At 46.8% G+C, this 23,452-nt stretch overlaps 1 protein-coding gene across 7 annotated transcripts in view; it reads left to right on the forward strand.

Annotated features, from left to right (window-relative positions):
* The window catches only part of GAS2L3 (growth arrest specific 2 like 3), a 412,693-nt gene that overhangs the window by 206,155 nt on the left and 183,086 nt on the right, over positions 1–23,452 (forward strand). For all 7 annotated transcript variants that reach the window (XM_069629358.1, XM_069629355.1, XM_069629354.1 and 4 more), the window contains one exon: positions 17,755–17,873. In XM_069629358.1, coding sequence (XP_069485459.1) covers positions 17,755–17,873 — 119 coding nt within the window. The remainder of the gene's footprint in view (positions 1–17,754; positions 17,874–23,452) is intronic.

Raw genomic sequence — 23,452 nt, forward strand, 5'->3', positions numbered from 1 at the left:
AGCAAGCAAATGCTTGATGGGTCAATTCAGAAGGAGTAAGTCCTGAGGGCAATCTGTGCCTTTAACACGGAACAAGACATTAAGTCCTGATGGGTCTTGCACGTTGGTAAAAACATTCTTGAATCATCTAGTGGAATTGATGATCCTATCCAAATAATCTTTGGGAAGCTACCCGAACTGTCACACGATATGGTTAGTGTGGTGGAAGAGCCAGAGAGGTGTAGCCGATAGCCCTATTAAACCTACCCTAGAATATATTTACCAAGATCCCGGCAATAAGACTGGAGGACTTACTACCAGACCTGATGCCCCTACATCAGGCTGGTTTTATTCAGTGTACACAGATGTTCAATGTCAGGAGGGGTAACCCATTACCACAACTAGACATGCAGGTTTCCTGGAGCCCCGTCCATCGTATTGTCACTTGATGCGTAGAAGGCATTTGGCAGGATGGACTGTGGCTGCTTGGATGAGACTCTGCGAGTGATGGGGATCAGTGAAGCTTTTAAGAAGTGAGTTTCGGAGGCATATGCAGACCCTTCCTCAAGACTTCAAGTAAACAGGAGGCTGTTCTGAGAAGTAAATGTGTGAAGTGGTGAGAGCAGGGGTGCCCACGCTAGCCTCTCCTATTTGCTATCACAATGGAACAGTTTGCTTGAAAGGTAAAGGTGAATCAAAACCATTATATTTGGAAATGCAGAATACCAGCTTGCATAGTGACATCTTTCCATATCGCACACAGTGACCATCATTTGTCATCTAATGCAGGAACTGCAGAAATACAGTGAAGTTTCAGGTTTTAAGATCATTCATTGAAAATGTGAGCTACTACCACTAGTTATCTCACCGTCGGAGAAGGATTGACTAGGGGCTTAGGTATTTAAGAGTAAGACATATCACAGATGTATCATGATTATGTAAGGCGAACTACACACGCTTATATGCCTATGCCACTTTATTGGATGGTGAGGATGAATATGGTATAGACCATGGTTTTATTGCAACTGGGTTTTTTCCAAGCTAGCCTAACTCTTATCCTTACAGGTGACCTGGCTAAGTTGCAAAAAGAAGCAGTAGCCTACATGTGGGGATGGGAATGTGAAAGTTGCTAGAACAACACTGAGTGCTCCTTTGAGTAGTGGGTGTAGTTGGGGCTTTCCTCCTTTCTTGAGGTATTACTAGGCTTCAAAATTTATAATTCTGGATGAATGGGGAAAGTGGAAACAATGGTGGGCTGTAGACTAGGCCATTGGAGGAGACTGGTTATGGGGAACTATATATGTACCAAAAAAGCAACCACCTTCCCCGACCTTTTTTTCATTTTTTCTTTTTTTTTTATGTCAACGCGGTAAGAAAATCACGTCTAGAGGTATGGGATGGACTGGCATCATCTAGGTCGATCCATGTTGGCGTGGGATTTTACCCTTGCAAAAGTAGAGACATCCTTCAAACACTAGTGAGAAATAATGGGCTGGTGTATTAGTGACCTATTTTAAGGTGTCTATAAAATCTTTTCAGGAATGTAACATTTTGGAGTGAGGGAGGAGATCGGCTCTCGTACTTGAAGCTGTGCCATTAGGTAATGCATTCCCATATTAAAGAGCTGGCAACAAGCTCTCTCCTACCCTTTGAGAGACCCGTATCCTCGATTATTACCCTAGAGGGCTAATCTCTAGTTTTTATAAAATAATTGTCAGCAAGAGAAGCTCCTGTATAGGGCTTTTTGAGGAAATGGAGGGACGACTGTGGGTAGGGTATCATCAACTCAAGAGTGGGAACATATTTGGGAAAGAAATACTTGGTGTGCTTGCAATATAGGGAGGTTAATTACAAATTGTTATATCAGTTATTTGGGCCCACCGAGACTGACTTTTATATTCTTGCATTACTTGGAAGAGTGGAGGGGCATGCAGGAGACCAGGTACCCAACTGCGTATCTGGTGGGAATACCAGAAGATTTAATCATTTTAGGTCGTCATTGGAACAATCTCTAATATCATTGGGTTGAGCTTGACGTGGAACCTGTGGGTGGGCCACAAGGATGCCCCACAATGCTGCCTAACGCAAGAAGAGTAGTAACCACACTATTGCTGCCAATTTAACTGGTTATAGGAACCCACTGAAAAAGGTGACAATATTGCATGTGACCTTGTGGTGGAAAAAGGTATGGTTTGTTCTGTATATGGAAAAACGTGCAACTTAATTTGAGGTTTTGGCAGAAACTGGAGGGTGCTGCTTGAATACCTGAATAAAGTGAATAGGAACATATTATAACCAGTTTGTCTCCAGGCATGAATATGTTTGATCTTTAATGAGGTCCGGGGGTAAGGATTTGGGTAAGGAAGATGTGTGAACTTTGGAATCTCTAGTGAGTAACATGGACCAGCGTTTTTTTTTTTTAAACTTTTTCAACTACAAAACAGACAGCATGACATCGACAAGTGGCAGTATATACAATTAGTGACATGCGTGAGAGCAGTACATTGAACCATATTGACGGCAAGTTACACATTATAATGCCCCATGGGATGAATCGCAAACAATGAACAGCCCATACAGTCCAAGCCCAATGTCTGACTCCTCATGAGCCAGGGATGTGTGGAATGGAGCCCAAATGTCCTTAGGTTGGGAGGCCGGGGTCACCATAGCAATAAAGGCCTCTTCCCTCTCGCTGGTATAAAGCAAGTCCTTAAGCCATTCTTCATAGGTTGGGCCCAAAGCTGATTTTCAATGCCAGAGTATACGTTTTTTTAGAAACCATGCAGGCAAGGTTAAAGAATATTCTTTGAACTGTTGACACTATCCCCCAGCAAATATTTCAAAGGGGACATCACGGGAGGAACCCCAACAATGTCACTCAGAATTTCAGCCACCTTCCACCAATATAAGTTGACTGGTGGACAGTCTCAGGACATGTGGTATGAGTTAGCCGGGGGAAAACCACACGTTGTGCACCTACCCTTCACATCAGGGAAGAACTTTGCTATTTTGGCTGGTGAGTAGTGTAGTTTAAGTATTTTGAACTACATCAACTGGTATTCAGCGTTTATGGAAACCATGCGTCTATTCTCTCCCCCATCAGTGATTGCCATAATGCAGTTGTGTGTTTCGGGCTACATCGCAAAGGACAGCCACAATCGTCGGGAGGCCACCTTGATCCGGTAATATTGCAGTAGTTTTAAAAAGCTGTTGCCCAGCCTGGACCGGAAGTTATTTACTGACACAAATCTACGATTGTCAATTGTTCTTCTACACCCCATGTCCTATGTATTTCTGCATCATATGTCGGATGAATTCCAGGGTAGTTCCATAGAGGAACCTGCCTACTATAAGGAGTGCTGAGCACCAGTCTGCAAATATTATAGCCCATGGGTTCACAGTGGTGCATACAGGGTAAAAGAAACTGGAATCCACATACCAATCACTCAAAATCGCAGATGGGATTTTTGTAGGCGCTGCACCAAATTGCTCCAGGGTTAGATGGACCGCTTTACCCGCAAAGTGTGCCACTAAATAATAAAGTTCAAAGTCTGGTGCAGCCAGGCATCCTTGCGCATATGGCTCAAGAAGGTGTTCCCAGCTGATCCAAGCTGCCTGTCACCCTACCCCCAAATAAACTCTAGTGCAAGTGATCTCAATCCTGTGAAAAACTCCCTCCCTGGCCATATGGGAACATTACAAAAATAATATTGTACTTTGGGAAGCACAATCATCTTGAGCAAAGAAAGCCTACCGTACAATGTAAGAGGAAATCTGGACCATACCTTCGATTTAGCCCGAGTACCTGCAGATATTCTGCATGATCATCTAAGAACAGGGATTTCTGCGATCGGGAGACCACTATACCCAAATATCGAAATCTTGAAGGGATCCATTTGAATCCATGTTAAGTCTAGTGGGGCAGTCTAAGCATCCGTTAATGGGAAGAGCTCCGACTTAGATCGGTTGAGCCTATATCCAGAATGCATGGTGTACTCATGGACTGTTTCCATCATGGGGCCCAATCTGACCTCTGGTGGAGTCACAGACATAAAGGAGCGTATCATCCGCATAGAACGAGATGTCTTGCGGAGGGCCTGATATGCGGATACCCCTATGCCCGTGAAGCAGGGGGATCAACTTTAATTAAATACCTCCATGACACTGAATTGAAAGATTTCTCAGTGCCCAGGGAGGACCCTACCGCTCTGGCATGCTGATTAATTTGAGACATAATGCAAAACAGCCGGAGGGAGGGAGGGAGAGAGAGCGAGAGAGAGGGAAGGGGGGGGGAGACGAAGGGGGGAGAGGAAGGAGAAGAGGGAGAAGGGGGATTAGTGTGTGAAACAGACGTTCTGGCAGGGGAGTATGCCAGGTAATTCAAAAGGATTGTGTTAAACAAGAAAGTAAGTCAAACAGTTTTATATGCAAGTGTGGCACTTGGCTAAGGGAGGGGCCAAGAACTGTTGAGCATAGAAACTCAAGTTGTGAAGTAGATTTCAGATGAAGGGACCCACCCCTGGAAAAGGACCTTTATTCTTGAGGTCCACAGAACACCAGTGTACTCAAGGAGTAAGCAAGAATCCAGGGTAAGGGAACTACCCTCAAGCACTTTATCCTTTATGAACACTTTTTACCAAACCCCTCAAATGTTAAAGACAATTCCCTTTTCCACCTTAGAGTTCAGTTTATAGTGTCAGAATAGAACTTTGGACATAGGACGGTTTTGTTTTTGATATCCTGACATGGACAGGGGCACACATCAGAATCCCAGAGTAGTTGTGCTACGGATATCTTTAATGACTCGAATTTCTGACACCTCAGAGCACCAAAAGGTACAATTTGAATGAGAAAGAGCCTTGATCTAACATTCTTATGGAACAAGCCAAATCTAGAGTATTAAATGTTATGTTATTGGGCATTTGTATAGCTTCTTTTACCATTGGTATGATCACAAAGCGAAGTGGGTTGAATGCCTTCGAGAACTGTAGTCCAAGTCAGTAGAGTGTAGGAAGGTAGATACTGCATGTGTGCACTCGGTATGTGCACGTCTAGATCGAGGTGTGGTCGGTAGCTGCATTGTAGCCGAGGTGGTACTTGCATATGGGATTCTGTGTGTAGCTATGTCGATTTAAAAAAAAAAAAATGTATTTTTATTTTTTACTTTTTCGTGGTTGATAGCTGCTTTCTAAAGCTTGTTCAGTTGTGCACCGTGGTCTGTAATAGTGTGCGACTAGGCCGATTTGATCGTAGGGTATAGCCGTATGCTACTGCAAGGAGAGAATCTGCATTGTGGTAGGTATGTGCGAGTATCCATGCCGCCTGAAGAGGTCCATGACCTTGATTACCTTCCTGTACCTGCCGAATTGACAATGTTTCTTGTTGAAGTGGAAAAGTGCTTGGTGCTCTTAGAGTCTCTCATTCAGGTCTCTGCTCAGTGCTATGTGATGAGTGTGCCTGTACATCTAATGCTGGTGCATAGGTGTCAACAGGCCCATTTTCCAGGTCACAGGTATTGTCTACAGTAGGGGGTAGGGTATTCCTGTCCTGGTTGAGATTTGAAAAGGGAACTCCTATTACATCATTTGTCGCTTGTGGACTCTGCGTGTGTCCCTTGCTAAATGGATCTCCACAGTGGTTTCCGGATGTGAAGGAATAGCAGACCAGGGCATTTCCTGGACTGAGAGCGTAGTACATATTTGCATGCAATGATCAGGTTTATAAGTGCTAGGTCTGTTAGAAAGGTTACCTGTAGGTCGTTCAGCTTTGTACATTTACTGGGAGGTTATGATTAGCAGAGTAGAGTAGCTGCTACACGGCCCCCGGTGTCCAGTTCTGCTCTTAGAATGCTGGGTGTGTATGGGTAGGATGGCCTTGGTCAATTTAATGGGTCTTATTTCTGGTAGGGTTACGAGTCTAGCACAATAGTCCCCGATTAGTTGTATTAATGGCGATCAGTAACTCTGGGTCTCGGAGCGTGCACTGTCCCTGCGTATGAGGTGATGAATGTATTTGATCAGGTACATGGGTGCTGCTACGATTCAGGTTTCAGGTCTGTCAGAGGCTTTAGGTTGTGGAATTAGATATCGTCCGATTTGAAGGTCTAGGTCTGTGTCCGTAAACAGCTGCGTACCACGCCAGGTGTCAGTCGTGGTGGTAGTCTGGGTTCACTGCATTCCCTTTGTGTTTTTAGGTGAAGGGCCAGGTTTTGAGTACCTTCCGGAAAGCCATGCAGTTTTCGCTGTGTCTAATGCGGGGAGGCAGAGAGTTCCACAAAGTTGGCGCCACGGTTGAGTAGGCCGACCCACTGATCCTGGCAGAATTGGAGGTTCTCTTGAATGTGTCCACCATTTTATGTGGTTGTAACCTAGCTCTGCGTCATTATTCTTTTGCCACAATGTGCATACATGTCATAACAGTTCCCTGTATTTATCCCTCTGTTTCTACTGTGGCGAACCAGAAGAAGGACTAAGATGTGCCATGTTAATTGGATATTTTTATTTAAATAAAAAAGAAATCTCCTATTTAGCCCTACCAGTTTGAGGGAAGTTCCCTGCCTAACCAACTTAAAAGTAAGGGTGCTTGTCAAAGTCCAAAGAAATAGACGTTAGTCCAAATACTATTAGCTAACCTGCCCCACCAATAAAGGAGGCCAGAGCAATAGAATCACTTGGATTCCTTATCCAGGTTTCTATTTAATTTAATTTATTTTTTTTATAATGTTTGTCTGTAACTCGTAACACAGTTCACAACCTCTCAGCAGGTTCTGCATGCTAAATCTTACTTCCATATGTTTCCCTCTATCCAGGAAGAAAAGGTTTTCTTAATACAATGCCACCAGCTCTCACTTGGTACTTACCAATATTCTTGTTTTGTACTTAAGGATTGGAACCCTCCAGGCTCTCTTCTGTTCAGTTGGTTCTGTTTCGTGGTTCTTGGGCTTCCAAAAGTCCTCTGGCCCTCTGATATGCTTGCTTAAACCCAACTTTGTTAGGGTGTCTGCCTGCTCTGGTTTATCAGGCTCCCTTAACGTTTGTGGATTTTCCAGGTTTGAATATTACTGTTGGCCCCTCTCAACAGCACTCCCTATTTTGGGGCATTCGCTTCCCTTTCGCTGCTCAGCAGTAGATGCACTCCTCATGCGGAGCTCAGCAATACAATCTCTCTGAAGCAGTATGCTATCTGTGCCAGTTAACGGGCCCCAAGCCCACTGAGGCTTCTGTGTGCTCATGACCACCTGGTGAGAAGTTCACTTTACTATCTACGTCTCTTTCTCTATTTTGGCTTCTTTGCCAGTTAGGATGCCGGGCCTTCCGGTGTCTTGCAAGTGATTTGTTTGCTCTTCACTCTACCGCTGGCTCCACAGTCTAGCGTGGCTGCATCCCTCCAGGACATCTTCCTGTCAGAATCTCGCCTCTGCATAGGATTTACTCTCCTCTATACAAGGCTCATCGTGGATTTATGTACGTCATAAACAAAAGATGTCTTTCTTCTTTGACTCTGGCGTTCAGGTGGAATTCAGCATTACCTGAAGAAATGTCACTATTCAGTAAATAAAAAAACGGGTTAACAGTCTTTATGACTTCCATATAGGCATATAACGTGCTCTGGGCCGGGAGTTCCTTACCAAAATGGGAGCCCATATCCCCAAGAGGGGGATCACTCCAAGTGAGGTTCCACTTGCCAGACCCCCAGGGCGGGTCTTTCTTTTTTAAAATTTTTATTTATAGGTAGAGGCTTACAGCAAACACATATAACCAAGTCAACTCTGCAGTCAGTACACTTTTAGGACACAGTACATAAGGAAAGAAAAGGCAGTGCATCAACATGGAACAAAATACATTCAATTGTAATACATCGTAACGTCAAGAATCCCCTTGGTAGATCCCAGGTAAATCATCTCCTGATGAACTCTCGGTTAGGTTGATAAGATAACTATTGAACGCGAACCATACATTCCGGGGGCGAGAGCATGCCGGGAGCATAGTAAGATATTCTTCCTCAAAGGTCTGGGACCAGGTGAGTGCGTTAAGCCACTTCTGAAAGGTAGGGTGGGAGGGGCTTTTCCAACACTGAAGCACACATTGCTTGGCTATCATGCAGTTTATGTTTAGAAACTTAGCCACTTGCCTAGTATCGTCAGTACCCCACACTCCAAACAAGATTCCCAGCGGACTAGGGTCGATAACAGCACCTGTGATATCAGTAAGGGCTTCCAGGACCCCATCCCGGAAGACTCCCAGAGCGTGACACGTCCAGAACATGTGTAAGTGGTCTGCACTCTCCAAACCGCAGTGGGCACAAGTGTGAATACCAGCATGGGTGAATTTAGAGATTTTTTGGGGCGTATATTACAATCTATTCAGCAATTTAAACTGCATGACACGGTATCGGAAGTTAAGGGATAAATGTCTGTGTGCAAACACATCTTTTTCCATATGTGATCAGGGATCTCAAGGCCCATTTTGTCTGCCCATTCAGTGTGTGCTTTGGGAGGCTGGGTCGGGGTTGCTGCCATTAGTATTTTATATAGAGAGGAGACGACACCACGTGCGCACCGCTCAAGTTAGCAATGTAGGTGACGCCAGGGGTGTCGGGAGGCTCATCAGGAAAGGTGGGTCATTTGGCTCGGAAGGCAGCACGAAGCCTATAATATTGTAACGTCTCGAGTGCCGATCCAGAATGGCCCTGTCTCCATGACTGCGGCTCGATAAATTTCCCATCGGGAATAAGGTCAGTCTGTGCCTGGTAACCTAGAGCACTCCAGTGTGGGGCTAGGGCTGTATCATGTGTGGGTTCAAGGTCGGGGAATCCCGAAATAGGGAGCCATTTGTAATGGGGGTAGGATTCAGGTGTTCTGTTCAGTAGTCGGGTCCCAAGCAAACAGAGTAATTGCTACTGGATCAAGTGGGGAATCCGGCAGATAATCCCAGTGGAATATCAGGGTCATAATGTTAATCTTATCTGCAGCCAGGTTTTCCAACTTGACATGCGGGCGAATAAGAGGATTTGTGTACCAGTATGTGGCATATTGGGCCTGTGCAGCCATCCATTATAGTGTAAACTCGAGGGCCGTGGATCCACCACCTCTCGTATGGGAGTACCATGTCCAACCACTTCTTACGAACCGCCCCCGAATGCCACAGGAACTGCGCACATGTATTGTGAAGTATTGTTTACCAGGCCAGATGGGTACATTGTTAAAGATGTAGAGCAGTTTGGGAACCAGAATCATCTTGATAAGGGATAGTTTCCCAGCGAGTGATAACGGGAGTGAGCGCCACCTAACCATTTTTGAATCAGCCAGCTGTGCTGCAGCCATGTAGGTATCCGCCAGCAGGGTGGACTTTGATAGGGAGACCCGGACTCCTAAGTACCTGATACCGCCAGGGGACCAGTGTAGTGGATACTCTGAGATAGGCTGTTGGGTAGCACAAGTGAGTGGGAAAATCTCTGACTTAGAGTAGTTAATCGTGAAGCCCGAGAAGGTGCCCACACGCGTAATATCCCGCAGGATGGGGTTCAGATGGATAGCATGATCTGTAATGTACAATAGCAAGTCATCGGCGTATAGGGATATAAGTTCAGGGGTGTCTTTTAAACTTATTCCTCTATGAGCATGTCGTGCATGAACATAGTCCGCCATTGGCTCTATTACGAGCACAAAAAGGATTGGGAAGAACGGGCCACCCTGACTAGTGCCCCTAAAGAGTGTGAACAGTGTGGACGTCAGGGAATTGAACCGAACCCTTGCCAATGGAGCAGTATATAGTAATTTAATGTACGCAATCATATTGGGACCAATTCCCATTGTTTCTAGGACCAGCCACATGTATTTCCATGAGACCATGTCAAATGCCTTTTGAGCATCGAGCGTGACTGCAACGACGTGTGAATCCTGGTCAATCCTAGCTATCACATTGAAAAGTCACAGAATATTGTGGGAAGTAGACCTCCCGGGAACAAAGCCCCCCTGGTCTTCGTGCACCAGGTAGGTCATGATTGGGAGGAAGCGATTAGCTATTACCTTTGCAAAGATCTTAGTGTCGATGTTCATGAGCGAGGGAGGCCTGTACGAGCCGCACTCGTCACTGGGCTTCTCGGGCTTTAGCAAAACTGTGATGACAGCCTCGCAAAGAGAGGGAGGGAGAATGGATGCACACGGTTATTCATCCCAGATCTTGAGCAGTCTGGGGGCTAGGACCGCAACATGTTCCTGGTAAAATTCTGGGGTAAATCCGTCAGGCCCTGGAGCCCTGCCCTTCGGGAGGTCCAAGATGGCATTAACAATCTCTTCCAATAGGATCGGGGAATCGTGCTGGTCCCTAGTCGAGGGAGGGAAATGCATGTCGTGGGGATGTGGTCAAGGAGATCCCTAATGTGTAGCTCACTATGTTCCGGGGGTGGTGCATAGAGATTAGTATAAAACTCGGTAAATATCCCCAATATCTTCTGGTCCGACCACCGTGACGTACCTTGCGTATCCTTGATAGATATGATCTGGGCCTTGCCCCATTCCACTTTCGATAACCTTGCAAGTGTCCTACCGGGTCTCTTGCCCTCCCCATATCTTCGTGCAGCCTGTGGACGACTAAAGTAGCGGACCTCTCTCATGGCATGTTTCTGGAAAACTGAGTTCCTCGCTAATCCGTGCTGGTTTAGCGGGATCGGCTGCTGTCGTGCAGTCCATTTCTAGGTCCCGTAGCTTAGATTCAGAGCGACTGAGATTTAGTACACCCTCCTCCCTGGAGATGGACATCCCTCTGATGTTAGCTTTAAAGGCATCCCAGTGGATCCCAGCAGTAGTATCCTGCAAGGAGTTACATTCAAAGAAGGTCACAACGTCCGCTAGTATGCCAGCCTTGAATACTATATCTAGGAGGGCCACAGACTTGAAACGCCACATGCTGCACGTTGGAAAGGACGGCCCAAACTCCACCGAAAGGGTGATTGGGGCATGGTCGGACAATGTGCCGGTAAGTATTTGGGCCTTGTCTATTTTCCCTATCATCGGACACCAGGAAAAGATCAATTCTGGAGGAACTGTCATGTATGGACAAATGGGTGTATTCACGCAACTGGGGATGGAGAGCCCTCCAGACGTCTTGCATGCCAAGTGTATTCCTGTGCATGTGCAGTTGGTGAGCCGCACGCGACATGGTTCTGGGTGAAGCCCCAGTTCTATCCAAACTAGAGTCTAGTATCAAATTCATATCCCCCCTCCCCCCCCGATGGTCTGGACCCCGACATAGCCCAACAGAATCGAAGTGATGGCATCAAAGAAATCCGGGGTATCCACGTTGGGGCCGTAGGTATTCACCAGTAAGTATTCCCCGTTTATTATCGTACAGTGTAGAACAATGTACCTGCCCTCAGGGTCTATGTAGCTCTTTAAGAGTGTAAATTTAATAGATTTATGGATCAATGTCAGCACCCCCTCTGTCGTGTGTAGAATAAGTAGTATACAATCTGTTGGGTCCCCAGGATGGTGCCGTACTAGTCAGCAGGCCGCCCCGGGTGTGCGTTTCTTGCAGCATGAGTATTTTAACACTGTGTCTCCGGGCATAGGCAATTATTTTGTGGGCCTTGGTGTGGTTGCTCAGACCCCGGACATTCCATGACATTATATTTACGGCCATTTTATAGTTCTAGTGCACATCCCAGCTAGTATGGCCCAGTGTGTATCTACAGGTAAGACTGCTTCCAAAATGGCAATCTTGCGTGATGTGGAATGCTGTTCCACCTCTACCATTTTTAACATATTTTACCCAACTATTCCCTCGCCCCTCCCTCACTACCCCATACCAGCCGGTAGTGTCCCATCCCACCCCGCTCCCACAGATTCCAACAAATTCACCCAAACAGGTAACGGTGGATCCATCAAAACTTGGTCTGATCGCCCCACAGGCCCAACAGGGGCCAGCACTCAACAAACCCTCTAGTGTAGCCATTACAACCGCAGTGGGGCGCGCTGTTGCCGTGCAAACACCAAAACATGAGCAATGAAGCACCAGAACAGGTACATGAGACAGGCGGAATACATCACTAGGACATAGTTTTGTCTCACCAACGAATGCAGCAAAGAAGGGCAATGCTAAGGCATCGGTAAAGGCAAACCAACAGCACCAAGAGTGTATAGGCTTAATGTAGCGTCTCCTAATCAGAGGTGTCTGCCAATGTCACACAATACCAGGCATAACGCCTATTCAGGAGGTCTCCGGTTGTGGTCCAGATGTTCAGGTGTACCACAATCCAACAAATTGAACACGCATGTGGCGAAGAACCAGTATGTTTGATACTACCATCAACACAAGAACTAAAGAATATCAATTACCAAAAACTAGGCGAATCAGGAGCAGCCAATCTGTAGGTCAGTCATTGTCCATGAGATCCTCAGCTGGACCATTGAGTGGTATCTGCGCCTCTATGAACTTCACCGCTTCATCAGGGACCGTAAAGAAGTCCAGTTTCTCCCTAAAGGTGAATTTGAGCCACGCAGGAAACAATATTGCGTAGGCAATATTGCATTCCCTCAACAACTTTTTCACACCAAGGAATTGCCGCCTCTCTTGCTGCACTCCCACAGAGAAGTCAGGAAAGATCTGGATAATTTGGGAGCCGAGGTGCAGTTCTCCTTTCTCACGGGATAGGCAGAGAATAAGATCCCTGTCCCTATAGCTCAGAATCTTGGCGATGACAGGCCTGGGAAAGTTTCTGGGCTTAGGGCGTGGAGATAGAGCGCGGTGATCACGCTCAACGGTGAAGAACGGGGACAGGTCGGGGTTATCCAGCAGTTCCTTGAGCAGGTTTTCGACAGCGAACTCCATGTGGCCCTTAAGTGCGTTTTCTGGGACACCTATGATCCGTATGTTATTCCTGCGTGATCTGGACTCCAAATCATCACATTTGGCTTTTACAAACTTCATGTTGCGCGTAAGTGAGGTGACTGTGTCCTGGAGGGAGTGCAACACGTCTTCATTAGCTCCAATTCTGGACTCCGCTTCGGTGATCTTAGTGCCAGCGTGATCGATTTAAGTGATGCTACATTAGCGTTTATATCGTCTAGCTTCTCGTGGAAGGAAGCAAAGTTTTTAGCCATGAACTCCATCATTGCGGTGAGATCAGGGGCAGGCGCGCCGGGGGACGAAACGGGTTCTTCATGGTTGGATGATTGATCCGGCTCCACTCTAGACGCCACTTTAGCGAACTTATCCATAGCCCCCACTTTGTTGGTACCTCGATCTATTCGACATCTCTATTCAGCCGACACTGTGGATGGGTCCAGGTGGGTAATGTCAGTCGCTGTAGAAGTTCAGCAGTTAAGGCTGGGGTCTGTGAATACACAGTGGTTGCATCTGGGGGTGAAGAAAGACCAGGTTGGAGGCACAACAGGACCGGTATGGTTAGTGGGGGGTCAGCCTGTCTATTAAGTACCATCCGGGGCTAGGCAGCCAGTACAGAAACCAGAACCACACTGTGATGGCACAGCTGGGTCGGCGGCAGTGATCCGGGTGTGTGCTGATATGGGCAAGGGGGGGGGGGGGGTCACAGTGGTATAAGAAATATATGTGGTGGCAGCACAGGCACTCTGCACGTGCACACTGCCCCCCGCGCAGAACTAGGCCATGGCAGCAGCGTGGCTCCAAACTGGCCAAACAGATATTCACAGGCGTGTGTGGCAAGTACCCAGCAGGCGCGTGGGGGCACAAGTGGGCAAGTCAGATATGTGCAAAAGTACAGTGCTGCTCAGAGTTCAGGGGCCCACAGTGTCAGGGGAAGGAGAGCGGGTGGTGTTGGTGACGAGTCCATGGGCTGCACCGCAATCCAAGTGCCGGCACAGGGCGCTGCGTAGTGCGTCACGTAGTCCGGTGGAGGGGGCGTTGGATATGGCACCAAGAACCCACAAAAGGAGGGATAGATGCAGGGCAGGCACAATGCTGCTTGCGGGCCCAGGAGACACGGGGTTAGCTGAACATCAGGCCCCACACACCCCTCCCCCCCCCCCCCCGCGCCGGCAGCAAGCTCGCCTGTGGCGGGAGCCTCAGCTGCACACCAGCAGTCCCACGAGGTCAGGCCGAGCCCTACGGCAACTCTTCCACCTCCAGCAAGGCAGACTCCCCAGAGTCCTCCGGAAGATGTAGGATGAAGGTATTGGCGTATCAGGGAGCTCCCACTGTCCGCATGCAGAGCCAGGCAGTACGCAGTACCCCCAGAGGTCCGCCACAGGCGCGGATCCAGTGGCGCCGAGAGTGCCCTCAGGGGGGCACACAGCCCAAAGCAGTCCGCTACCTCCAGGACGGCAGCCGGCATGAGGCACCGCCCGCCCGCCTAGTCCTCCACCCCGAGTCCGCAGGGTTCGAAACCTCAGTCCCCCGGAACACCTCGCAGAGCGGGATTAGCCGGCGATGCTGCAGGCAGCAGCTGCACTGAATGGGTGAGGGGTGATGAAGTTGCCCGCGACCCCCAGTGATTGCAGTGGCTTCGCGGGCACACATCCTTAAGCCAGTAGCTGGTCTGGTTCGGCCTCCCAGGGGTTTTAAGTGGCACTGGCCGTTCCGGCCGATGACGAGGCTGCACACCTGGCCAAAGTTCAATCAGCCGTATCTGGGCTGCGGAGCACTGATTTCCCACAGGATTGGAGGTAAACGTGCCTCGGGATCTCTACTGCAGGCAGTGGCAAGAAGGGAAGGAGGATGACGGAAATCTCAGCCATTGGCGTCGGATACAAGTCGGTGCTACGTGGAGCACAAAGGCTAGGCAGCCATTTCCTAGGCTGATTCCTCAGCAGCACCTCCTCCCCCTCGACCCCCCTCCCCACCCGGGTCTTTCTGAGTGGGTTCACCTTCCTAGCCTCAAAGATTGTCCAGATTAATCCCGAACGGCAAACATTTTTGCCACTGGAATATTTGAATGTTGAAGCACATTATTTGACTGTATAGTAAAGCAAAATGTGTTTGAGGGGAGTTTCCAAGTATCTTGTTTTTTTTTCGCCCTCCCAGTTGATCTACTGTTTGAGAAAGATTATTACATTGTCATTTGCATACTTTGTCTGATTTTAGTGGCTGTGAATAATGTCAAGATTTTAGCAACAGGTGTACAGGTGACAATAGTCTTCTGTCTTAAAGTCCTGCCATATCAATGCATGTTTCCATTGTTGTTTTTAAAAGCAAGGCTTGCAAAGTTTTATTTATGGAAAATACCACTTTGGCATCCCACAATAGACTATCAATCATAATTAATAAATTGAAAATCACTGCATAGAGAAGTCAAAGGCCATATGATGGAGAAGAGCCAGGTATGGGCAGAGCATCATACTCTGTGCCTTAATTCCCTTAAAGCTGTATGCTCCTTTATGTGGAAAAAGAAACTATGGTCGGTAATGATTCCGGGGTAAGACTTGGACACAGCGGCATTGTGATGATTGTTATAGAGTTTAGTTAAAAAAGGGTAAGAAAAAGACCTATCTCTCCCTAACACTATGGGAGGTTTCCCTGCCTCAACGAAACTAAAGGATGTTTGTGTCAGAATGTCCAAAAATAAAAGATTTTCTGTCCTGTGTCCAAAATCCTATCCTGACCCTTACAAGCTAAACCTAAGAAAATCATAGTTCCTTTTCTAGGTAAAATGTAATTTTCCAATCCGGGTGTTATGGTTCCCGTACCCTAGATTCACACACTTAAGGGTTCTTTCTCACCCCTTGATTTGCTCAAGTTTCAAAACACAGTTCGCTTTCTTGATAAAAAGGCAATTTTTTAAAATCCTGGTATCGCAGGGAGTATGGCTTCCTTTCCCTTGGACTCAAACATTCAGGGGTTCTTCCTCACCTCAACTTGCTTAATAATTCTTTTATAATTATGATTGGTTATTTATAACGTGCTTAATACCCAAGAGATTTCTGAGCGTGGACTCGGGATTCGAACCTGTGTTGCTCTGCGTCGTCTTGCTTCCAAGATGTGCGCATTGCCACTGAGCTATAGTACCTGTGCCAGTCACTTTCCCAACCCAAGCGGTATGTTTCCCTTCCCTTGGGTTTCACACAATTTCAAGTGGCTGTCTGGAATGTCTTTCTTTATAACTGGTTGTGGGACCACAACTTGCATCCACCTTGCCTAGTATACTCTCCTGACAGAAATGTACAAGGTACACTTTTCCTTCTGGGTGTGGGTCTCCAAACGTGCAGTCACATTTGCCTGGTATATTCTCCTGCCAGGGCTTATTCTCCTTCTCTTTAGGTGTGTGTCTCCAGACTCCCAACCAGCTGTATGGTTTACTTTATGGCCAGGACTTATTCCACATGAATGATTCTATTCTGATAAGTATTGGGTCCTCGACCCTCTTTGCTTTGCCTCCTTTTCAAAGGTGCCCAATGTCCCAACTCCCTTGCTGGGTTTGCCATGCATCTCTCTTTGCCTTCTCTCGGCGTATGGATCATGCCGCGAAGCGCCCGGGCATCCGACTTCCCTTCCCTGGGCTCACCAGTGTTGCTTGGCTGTTTCGGCCTTCTCCGCGACTCTCCTTCTTGCCTCTCGCCAGCATCCCTCTCGGTCAGTCTGCTTGCAGCAAACTTTCTCCCTCTGGACCTCTTGCGACGGCGACAGTGGCAGCGTTTCTCCTTCCAACTGCAGCTGCTATGCCTCTTGTTTCGAAGCCCGCATCGGGAATAGTGGAACTCCCTCTTCCTTGCGATACCAGGATTTTAAATGTCCTGCACCAATTGGATGCTACCAAACACTAGAGCGTGCCTCTAGTTCCAGGAGTCTAGCGCTCTGCATTACTCTGACTCTTCCTCTTCTGTGTTTTGACACCAGTTGTCAAAAGGAGCCCTGCATTCAGTATAAGGTGGTTGCATTTTTTCAGTATCACAGGCCATTGTATAAACTTGTGGGGATGTGATAGCCTATGTGGAAAGGGGGATACCACATTCTTACCAACAAGTCTCCCTCTGTCCCTCCAACGAGGGTCCTCTGCCCCATATGATCCTCCCTCTGGCAGCTAACACCAGGGTCGGGATCAGGTAGCCGCTGCCCTTCCCTGGCCATATGGCAAGAGTTTCCCCAGAGAGGAAGTGATGACATTGCTGGGTTCATCACAGGTTCTAGAAATAAGGTACTACACTGAATAACTTCCAAAACACTGTCCAGCTTCCATCACTGTGTGCATCATTTTAGTACTTTTACACAGCCATTAAAGAAAGTGTGAGGATGCGTGTACCCATTCTATGAAGAGTTTATGATCTTATGATTTGGTTGTAACCTTGCAGAAAAAATAATTCAGAGAGAGTTAAAGGAACCTGTAGTAGACCTCTGTGTTCTATAATGAAATTATTGTTTAAGCGACTGAGATCTGTACAGAATGTTGATATTTAAACAATATTTACAAAGGGTAATGTAAATCAAAGTCTCTGAAGGGGCATACGTAGTAGACTGGTTCAGGCTTGGAGAGTAATGCAGCAGCAGACCTCTGGGAATGCTTAGGTAGCAGCATTGGACAGGAAAGTGCAGAACACCAAGCTGAAGCCTATCAAGCGGCCCCTCGAGAACTACCAGTCTCTCTTAGATGTTAATTAGTGAAATTGTACACATGAGCATCGATGGGTTCAGGAATGATCTTGGGGAACAACATTGGTGTGCAAAGTCCTGTGGGGAGTGAGCTTGTCTATGGGTAGCAATGGCAGCACATAGTACTCCTTCAATTGCCCTTGTGTTGTGCGGATTTCTCAGAATTATATTTTTACTATGAAATGTTTAATTTACCAGTACTACTCTACCTCCCTAGGTATTGAAATTAAAGCTGAGAAGTTCATGCAAGAACTCGATAATGGTGTTATTCTTTGCAAGTTAACGGGCATCATTGAAACTATCATTCGAAGATGTTTTACATTTGAGGCAAGCAAGGTAAGATAATTCAGATTTAGTGTATGCAAGAAAGAAAAACTAATATTGACTACTGCATCAGTTTTTATAAGTCAACATTCTCTTCAAATGGAACCCATGAAATGTTCTGAATAAACACCTGCAGTCTGGTGGTCCTTCACATTATGCCTCCTCACCATTCTCAACTAGTTGAGCTTTAATGGCAGCTTCCAGCTTGTTTTTCAGGAATGGTCTTGTACAACAACCTTCTGCCATGTTTGTTGCCATCACTGCATGCAGCTCTTTAAGAAAAAAGGGGATGGGTTTGTTTGTGCAGTAGCCGAAAATGCAGATGCTAAACCTGTGGTGGTGATCGGTATGGTTCTGAAGTACCTGAGACATGCATGCCATTTTGATTCTAGAGGATGGGCAAATACGTTTGGGAATTGGTTATCTAAAGGCAAGTCCAATCTCTGATAGATACTGCGCTTTGGTGTGGTATGTTCATACTAGAGAAGGGTTTATTGATAGCATGATTAATGCTCATGTGGTAACGGCTAGGCATTGTGGTGTGTAATGATTTATATGTATGGAACATGTTCACTTCTCCCTTTATTGGTTCTTTCTAAGGGAAATACTGCACAGCAACATTCAAACCCCACAATATGGGACAAGAAACAGGCTTTTTTTTATGTGTGTATTGTCAAAATGAAATACTTCACTTGAAAGAAACAGTTTAGTGATGTGTAAAAATACTATTATTGAGCACTTTTAAAATCATCCAGCAACCTATTGTGGAGAAAGAGATAAATGCCTGATATCTCACACAATGGGAGACGGCTCCAGTTCTTCCCAGGGTTGCAGGTTCCTTCCTCTGCAATTTCCTGCATGGCGCCATGGCAGGCTCCGGCTGTTGGTCTCTGCACTATTTCCAGACCTCACAGTTCACCTTTCTGTGGTCGCGCCACCACCTCGATTGCTTCTTTCTTCTGGCGAGTCTGCTCCCAGCTGGCTCCTGGGATGTTGTAGGAGCGTCCTGTTTTTTTTGTGGCCTCTGACTGGAGGTACAGCTTCTCTGCTTCTCTGGTCCTCCTGGTTTCAATCTCACTGGGCGGGACTTGTGTGCTGCTGGCTTCAGCGATGAGAGATCTCTAGTCTGTTCTTACATTCTTCTTTGATTCACTCCTCCCGCGTGGAATGTCAGCGCCATCTTGGAAAGTCTCTTTGGCGCTTTTTATGCCTCAAGTGAGCCACCTCATTGCAGTACTTGGCGGATTTTGCATTTGGCTTCTCATGTTCTCCTTCGTCCCAGTATGAGCTACATTTATCACACTCATCACTTTACAGTAACATATGGTTCGACTATCCATTGTGTGAGTAAAGGGTGACCATGAGGTCAGTGGGTTCTGTGACAATGTTGTAGAGGTTTTATTTCCACCCATGTGGACGACATGATCCCCAGGAGGGGAGTCCCTTCCTATGAGGTCCTCCTGCATATTTCCACTCCTAGGGGGACTATCAGATAGCAGCTTCACCTCCCTAGCCTCATAGGAAAGGGCTCCTCCTGCGGAGAAATTACAAGACCTGGTGAATCATCAATTATTTACTGCCAGAGAGAAATGTGCCCTTCCCATTGGTAGATTCTATGGAATATAATACAAAAGTTTCATTTACAGGTTGTGAGAAACCTGAGGATATTCCTACTCCCCTTGGATCCTCTACGCAGGTGGCCAGGGAAAGGCCATCGCTTTTGAATCCTGACCCTGGGGGTTGGAGAAGCGAGGGAGGATCACCTGGGTGGAGGGTCCCTGAAGGTTGGGAGAAAGATGTTCTCTGGCGAGTCCTAGTATCCCACATTTTCCCTTCTGGAAGAAACCTCTGTTCCCAAAGTAATTATGGGATATTGTCCCACATGTCTCCTTTACCCAGGGACTGGCAAGGGATATTATAAGTCTAGACGTAGTAGTAGGAGGAAAAGAACTAAAGAGAAGCGAGATGAGATATGGTATCCCCTTTGCCTAGTAATAATCTACCTAACCCTCCCCCAACCTTTATAGGCTGTTACAAGCCAATTGCCCTCATTATTCCACACACACACACCTGACGGTACTGAGACAAAGATGAGACATCTGAGAGTAATGAAGATTACCCCTCTTCACCACTTAGGTACTGTGGCTAGGAAGCTGCATCTCAAACACTGGGAACGTCAGGCATGTCTGCCTAACTATTGTCAGGCTGGTTTAATTAACCTGACACTCCTGCAGCCTGATAAAGGGCTGCAGGTGCATAAAATGAGCGACTAACGAGGATAGAGAGAACCTGCCTGGAGAACCAGTCAAGAGAGCCGTGAAGGAGAAGCAGGGAGATTAGCAGGGGACCTGCTCTTCAAGGGACAGCTGCGGTGGGACTGGATGCTAACCAGGACGCCGGCAGACCCAGGCCTCAAAGAACACTGTGTTCGTAAGAAGTTGGCAAGGCAAGCGGGGCTCGCATTGGCGGTGGTCCCCGCCCAAAAGTCATCGGGAGCAGGCTGCTGGTGAGTGTCAGAGGGACAAGCGAACACCGGTGAGCTGCGTGACGACCCGCTGGCAACAGCAGCAGACCTCTGGTGAGTGACTTGCAAGCACTGGGGAGCTCTGAACAGGATCACAGGCAAGTGCCCGTCCACCTATTAAATGTTGAACTATATCAAAACGTAATCTTGCAAGAAACCAAGGTATACTGAATACCGAACTACATGAAACCTTAACATTGTAAGAAACCAAGGTATGCTGAATTCCAAACTATATGAGATTTTGAACTTTAAACATCGCATTACAGGGAAACTTCCCATTTGAATTAAACCAGCAAATTGAATTGCAAACTTTAAAACACTTTTACCTTCAGTCATTGCAAGTGTGCCTTCAAACTTGAATTTGATTTAAGAAACAAGAATACTTTTGAACTCTGAATTGAAACTCAAATCATAGTAAAGCTGTGTTACACAGTGAATGACATCTAACCTTACAATTGACTATTGACTGCAGTAAAGACTAAAGAAAGCATGAGCAATTAACTTTAATGAATGAATGCAGTATAGCAAGACAACTACTTGGCGAAGTGTGTGATAAATGGCAGCAGAGCAACGAGGCAATCCAGGAAAAGCCAAAGGATCTAAGATTGCACCCTAAAAGCCAGGGGCAGGTTCCATGTTCATTCATCAACTGTTGTTTTTTCGATTGCTTTTTTTGGCCCATTTTTATTTATTATTTTTCTTTCCCTCTCAAAAAACCATCTCGTTTTATTTTTGGGAGACCCCCCCAAACCACCCCCTCTATCCCCACACCTTACATACCGTTACCCCACCACCCATATATTTTTCAATGTTTTTTTTTCTGGGATTTGTTTTGGCAAAATTAAAATCGAAAAAACAACTGTCAATGAATGAACGTTGTACCCCAAGGAAATTGTCATGGTACCTGCCGCCAGACACCAGGAACAGACCAACCAGCCCAGGGTATTGTCACCCATGGGGACCTCCAAGGTCCCAAAGGATTCCCTAAGGGATTTCTGGACTCGGTCCTGGCGCCTTTGGCGCCAGGCTCATACTGCCATCTCAAGTAAGGCAGGTTTCAAAGGGAGAGAACCACGTGCAGACCAGTCTGAGGCAGGCTGAAGGGACTACTTTACCAAGGGACTACTTGCTAGGATGTGGTTGGAGGGACTACTTTACCTGGGAACTACTTCTTGAAGACTATATAAACCACACCTTCTGTAAAGAACACGCTTCGCGTTATTCTGCACTCCTGCAGCGTAACGGTCACCGTGTCTGCAAAGTCCAGGCCTGTCTTCAGCCACACCCGTCCCGTCCTCTCAAGTTACCTGCAAGGAAGAAGGAGAGAGAAGAGAACAGAACAAGACTCTTACCTGATGCTCCATCTCGGTCACCCGGAGTCACCGCTTCTGCAGAGCTGCAAAGGTGAAGACACCAGGTTAGCAACGCAACGCTAATACTTACCAGAAGGCTGCTCATTCCAACGATCCATAGAAGCACCATCACTCGATCACCGCTCCATCATCCGATCGCTGCTCCAGATCTGCCGCGACTGTAGAAAACAAAGACCTCAGGTTATCCGCGCAGTGGGGGAAAGGCCTCATTCAGACTTTAAAATCTTGTGCAGCGCCGCTACTCACCTGAAGACAGCCCTTTATTGCGGCCCCACAAGACATCGCCACGCACTCTCTGCTTTGGATATACCGCACCTGCAGAATACAAATACAGGTTAGGTGCGCAGAGAACCAATACCGTGTGGAAAGATTATTGCATAACGCTGCCGCTAGAACTACCTTGGAAGCCAGCTACCATTTCCGGAAGGGACCCCGCTCCATATTAAGCACCGAGGGGAAACCTGTAAGGAAGAAGCACAGGAGTGAACTTTTGGCAACTTGAACTCTTAAGCAATCCATACCTTGAAATAAAGACTTGCCCATTGAGTCACAGTTGTCTGGAACTCTGCAGGATCAGTGAAGTAACTAGATCCTTGAACTACTACGCACCCCTGCACACAGTCGCAGGATGGAGAGTCCGCCATTCATAACATACAGGTGAGACATAGCAGAAGGGTGCAAGAAGAGGTCACGGGAGGCGGGAGTTGCCCTCGTCTTTATGGTTGGGTAACATTTGGTTTAACCATTTTAGGCAACCTGCTTTTGTGACGAAAAGGGGAATCACAGGGGGACACAAGGAACCACTCAACACCGGACCTTCCAGCTCCGTTTGGCGCCCCTGTGGAGACCAGGTGAGCGTAACAGGACTTCTATGTTGGACTGAGAAGTCCTGGGACCCTGGTTGCATGACCTGTGATGGGTGGACCATGTGGTCTGACAACTGCACCTAGGCAAGAGAATCCTAATTGGTGAGAGCTAAAAGCATCACGAAACAAGCTCAACAAAACCACTGGAACATTTTTGAACTACACTTGTCTTGGGAACGGAATCCTGAGACCCTTTTTGTTCTGGATTGTACTGCTTAAAACTTGGGGAAGGGAACCCCAAGTATTTGGTCTTGAACTATATTGCCTTGAACTGAAGAAAGGAACATTTGAGACTTTTCTTTCATGGAACTTTCTTATGCTTATGCTTGGGGAAGGGGAGCAGAGAGAAAGCTTTGAGCTGGAAGAAGCTCAGAACTTTGAGTTGAACATGTTTCTTTTGAACTTGACATCCCTTCACATTGGTTTAAAATAGTTGAGGGCATGGATACGTTTTGGCCACAGACTTTTAAGTTGAACTCTTTGACACAGACTTTCCTTAGTTTCATTCTGCTAGGGAAAAACCACATTGGCATAGGGCAAGTTAGGCCTTCAACCACCCTGACATTTCAGTTAAATAAGTGTTGTCTGTGTCGTACTTCATGATGCCTTCACAAGGTCCAATCCCTCTTTCAGCAACATCTTGTAAAAAGGTTCCTCAACATTATTTTACTCGCTATCTGGGATTTAATTAATTCTTTACATTTGTTTACATTTAAGGTCATAGAATTCACGTTTGGTTTGTCTTTTAAAAGCCCCGGACAGGTAGAGACACTGACCTGCTTCATGCAGCTTTTTCAGGAAAGCTCTTCCTTGCCTGTCCACCTGATC

The sequence above is a fragment of the Ambystoma mexicanum genome, chromosome 12 (assembly GCF_040938575.1).
Source record: "Ambystoma mexicanum isolate Mex_15411 chromosome 12, UKY_AmexF1_1, whole genome shotgun sequence".
NCBI lineage: Eukaryota > Metazoa > Chordata > Amphibia > Caudata > Ambystomatidae > Ambystoma > Ambystoma mexicanum.